General features: G+C 48.2%; 1 protein-coding gene across 1 annotated transcript; it reads left to right on the plus strand.

Moving 5' to 3' along the window:
* Positions 1 to 3,162: 3,162 nt before the first annotated feature.
* Positions 3,163 to 4,068, plus strand: LOC125424953 (chemerin-like receptor 1). Its single transcript, XM_048482395.1, has one exon. The coding sequence runs from the start codon at positions 3,163 to 3,165 to the stop codon at positions 4,066 to 4,068; it is 906 nt and encodes a 301-aa protein (XP_048338352.1).
* The last annotated feature ends 392 nt before the right edge of the window (positions 4,069 to 4,460 follow it).

Consider the following 4,460-nt stretch of genomic DNA (forward strand, 5'->3'; position numbering starts at 1 on the left):
CCTTGATTGCCTGCAAATGCTTCGAGTGGCAGCAAGAGAACAATAAAGAGAAAAATCGCTGTTGGCCTAAGTGTTGGTCCCTCACTTCTTGGTTCAACCTGGAAGTGACAGAATAGCTCTAGAAATTGACAGACCCCATAGAGTTTCATGAGATTCCTAGAGCTACTCATTGCAACTTCTAAGGACAATCCCATGTCCCTACCTCCCAATCCTCCCCCTGGTTGCCCAGCTCAGCCTGGCAGCCTTAATTGATCGTCCACCCCCTCCCCACCCCACCCATTCACCACAGAGTTGGACATCTCACTTTCTTTTGCCCCATGATGCTGTAAACTAGAAAGGGCAGCTTGAAAACCAACTTCTAAATTTTACAAAAACGGATCACTCAGCATTTGTCTCTTGACCTGCAAGCCAACTGAGGCAATCCCTGTCCCCACTCCCAATGCAGCCTGGGGGGCTCGCACGGAGCTTGCCAGTCCAGGCAACCACTCCACCGTACTTCCTGTCTGCTTCACCCACTCCTGGTGCTGATCTAGCAAGCCTGCTGTGGTCTCAACATCTGATACACAGCAAAAGAGCACGGAACATGGCTCACAGGAAGGGCTGTGTAATGTCAGCACTACTGTTATCAAAATGTGTGCCAGTGTGTACAACATCAGTGCTCAAATCCCCCCTTCTACCCACAAAGTAGATATATGGGTGTGGACCATCTGGCCATTTTGACACTTTCTGTGGGCTCATCTCTAAGAGGCAGACACAAGAAACAGAGCAAGAAATGCTGTGTCCTAAGAGAATCTTCAGAAGATTGCTTCCATTGATGGAAAGAGGTCCACCCAAGGGTTGGTTTCCACTCATCCATTTCCTCTGACCTGCTCTTCCGAGGGAGATCTCACCCAGGAATCCGTCTTCCCCATCTGGGACACTGTTCCTCCCCTGCTCAGGTCAGTGCCAGTAAACTAACCATGTAGAGCCACACCCTTCCACGTTCATGGAAGTCCATGAGTTTCGAAGGCTGTAATTCTGCTTATGATTGTGGAGGGGCGTGGGGGTCTGTTGTCAGAGCATCCGATAGAAATCTTGAAGACCAACAAAATTTATTGCTGTCCGAGGGTGGGTCTCTTTTGTGCAAGGCCCTTTACCAATAATACACACTACTCCATTGCTGGGGTAATAAATTGGCCAAAGCCATTTTATTGAGCAGAAGCGTGAGGCTAAGCATGGGTCTGGATCTGGTCATACAGGTAACGTGCTACAGCTCAGCAGGGCGGGTGCCCCGTCTTGAGCTTCATTCTACTGCGGGGCTCTGCCAGGCGGACGCTCCTGGCCAGAGATGTTCCCCTTTGGCCCGGTTCAGTAGGGGCGGTCGCCTCTTGCTGCTTTTGCCGTTCCCAAGGGTAACGCGTAGCTCCCTAGCTCCCTTCCCCTTGCCCTTCCAGAGCCATACCCAAGTGTCAAGGGCCAGGCTATGACAAAATGAGCATGCATTAACATAGAAAATCAGGGAGAGGTGGGTGGGCAAATCGTCAACCGGCGAGAACATGGCCCGGACAAAGGTGGGCGAGCTCCTTTAAAGTCTCGGGTCGCCCCTCCTTTCTTCTGGTGATGCTAGCCCATTTCTAGCATGGCTCCCCTTCCCCTCTCACCCTTACTGGGGCAGAATCCGCTGGTCCCACTTTTCCCCACCCCGAGCAGCAACAGGCGTCTTTTAAGCTTGAGCTTCTGCAGGTCAAACATCACTTCATCAGCGCATGGTGTCCATACATTAGAGATATATTTATATGCCGAGTAACAAGCAATAGGATGGTGGGAACAGAGAGACAGTACACACTTGAGGCCAGCTGGTATTGCAGGGAAAAACTTCCTCCAAAGAGGGATACCAGCCTCTGGGTGGGATCTGGGGATCCCCTGGAATTACAGCTCATCTCCAGAATACAGAGATCAGTTCACCTGGAAAAATTTGCAGGTGGACTCTTATGGCATTATAGTCCACTGAAGGTCCCATCTTCCTGATTATTCCCTCCCTGACGCCCCAGAAGTTTGCCCACTTAGATCTCTCTCTCTCTCTCTCTCTCTCATTCAATCATTCATTCATTCATTTATTTATTAGGCATGTATACTGCTCTCCCCCGAGGGGGTCAGGGTGGTTCACAACATAGACATCCAGCAACCCTCCCTATCCCCCTACCCCACTGGTGGCCAAGAATGACCTGGCAACTCCACCTTCAAATCTACTTGTATTTGGTTGTTGTGGGTTTTCTGGGCTGTGGGTCGTGGTCTGGTAGATCTTGTTCCTTACGTTTCGCCTGCATCTGTGGCTGGCATCTTGAGAGGTTGATCACAGAGAGAAGTCTGTTACACACTGTGACTCAAGGTTGACTCAGCTTTCCATCTTTGCAAGCATTTGGAGGAAGGGAAAGCTGGGTTGCTGATGTCCATGCTTTATACAGACAGAGGAAGAGTTGGTTTTCATAACCTGCCCTTCTTTACCTTTCAAGTGTCTCAAAGCGGCTTACAAATTCCTTGATGTATATGTCAGTGATCTTTGGTTGGAAATCAATTTATTTGGAAAAAAAGATATCTGTACGAAATAAGAGACTGCAAAACATTATGTAATTCATACAGTAATTTTGAATAAGAAATGATTGATTATAGAATCTCATTTGTATATTAAACAGAAAAATATATAAATTATTGATAGTAAAACTATTATAAGTAATATTGTAACCAGGCCTGTGACTGAGGCAACTACAGTTTTAGGCTTGCCAAGTTTCTGCTGAACGTAGAGAATCTCCCACACCCACCAGGAGGGGAAAAAATAGTGTAAGGGGAAGAGATCCTGTACATCCCGATTAGAGTCCACCAACCATGTGGAAGGGTAGGAATCAAACCATCTTCTCCAGATTAGTGTCCACTTGCTCTTAACCACATCACCATGCTGGACAGTGGTCTGATTTCACAAGGCAGTTCTCAAGTTCTTCTTTTTCTAAATGCAGGAGAAGACAGAAGACACGAGTGAAGGAGAGTCTCCCCTCCAAAGGAATGGAGGACACAACTCAGCTGATCAATGGAACTGCCAATGGAACTGTCAATGGAACTGTCTCTTTCAACTATGATGAAGAGTTTGCCTTCCTAGGAACTTTGTACAAAAGGCTGACAATCGTCTTCATGGTCATCTGTGGTGTTGTCTTCCTGCTGGGCGTCACTGGGAATGGGCTGGTCATTTTCATCACTGGCTTCCGTATGAAGAAGACGGTCAATACCATCTGGTTCCTCAACTTGGCCATCGCCGACTTCACCTTCACCCTCTTCCTGCCGGTGAACATTGTCTACGAGGCCCAGGGCTTTCACTGGTCCTTGGGGGAGGCCATGTGCAAGTTCAACCACATATTGACCTTTGGCAACCTCTATGCCAGCATCTACTTCCTCATGGTCATCAGCATAGACCGCTGTATTTCTGTGATAATCCCTGTGTGGGCAAGAAATCACCGGAGCCCCAGAATGGCCAGCTTTGTGGCTTTGGGGGTTTGGATCTGGGCCATAGTGTTGGGTTCGCCATATATCCATTTCATGAACAGCATGAAAATGGGTGACAAGATCTTCTGCTACATTAAATACAGTGATAATGAGGAGCAGGTAAAAGTCACCCGCCATGCCATGGTTATCAGCCGCTTCATCTTCACCTTCGTGATCCCTTTTCTAGTCATTGTTGTTTGCTATGGGGCCATTGTTTTGAGGCTGAGGAGGGACCGCTTGGCCTCCTCCAGCAAGCCCTTCAAAGTCATCACAGCAGTGATCCTGGCCTTTTTCATCTGCTGGTTCCCTTTTCATGTTTCCTCTTTCTTGGAGATTCAATCTTATGAAGATCACATCCTGCACCTGTCACTCATTATCAGTGGTCCTCTGGTATGCAGTCTGGCCTTCATCAACAGCTGCCTCAACCCCATCCTGTATGTATTCATGGGGCACGATTTCAAGGAGAAACTCAGACTCTCCCTCCTCTCAGTATTCGAGAAGGTTTTTGCTGAGGACTCAGACAGAGACCAGATCCTCAGTGGAGCTGGACTCCCATGATTTATGAACACTGCAGCCCTTTGCTTCCAAAAGCCCCTGCCTCCCCAGTCATTCAGTGCATTGGTTCATAATTCTACAAAGCACCAGCTTTGTACTGACTGTTGGGTTCCCATGCCTCCCTCTATGGTGGAAGGCTTCCTGCTGACCTTCTTGATTACCTGCAAATGCTTTGAGTGACAGCAGGAGAACAATAAAGAGAAAAATCACTGTTGGCCTCTGTGTGTGTACCTCACTTCTGGGTTCAACCTGGAAGTGACAGAATAGCTCTAGAAATTGACAGACCCCATAGAGTTTCATGTGATTCCTAGAGCTACCCATTGTAACTTCTAAGGACAATCCCATGTCCCTGCTTCCCAATCGTCCCACTGGTTCCCCAGCTCAGCCTGGGAGCC

Source organism: Sphaerodactylus townsendi, unplaced genomic scaffold, assembly GCF_021028975.2.
Source record: "Sphaerodactylus townsendi isolate TG3544 unplaced genomic scaffold, MPM_Stown_v2.3 scaffold_1586, whole genome shotgun sequence".
In the NCBI taxonomy this organism is placed as follows: domain Eukaryota; kingdom Metazoa; phylum Chordata; class Lepidosauria; order Squamata; family Sphaerodactylidae; genus Sphaerodactylus; species Sphaerodactylus townsendi.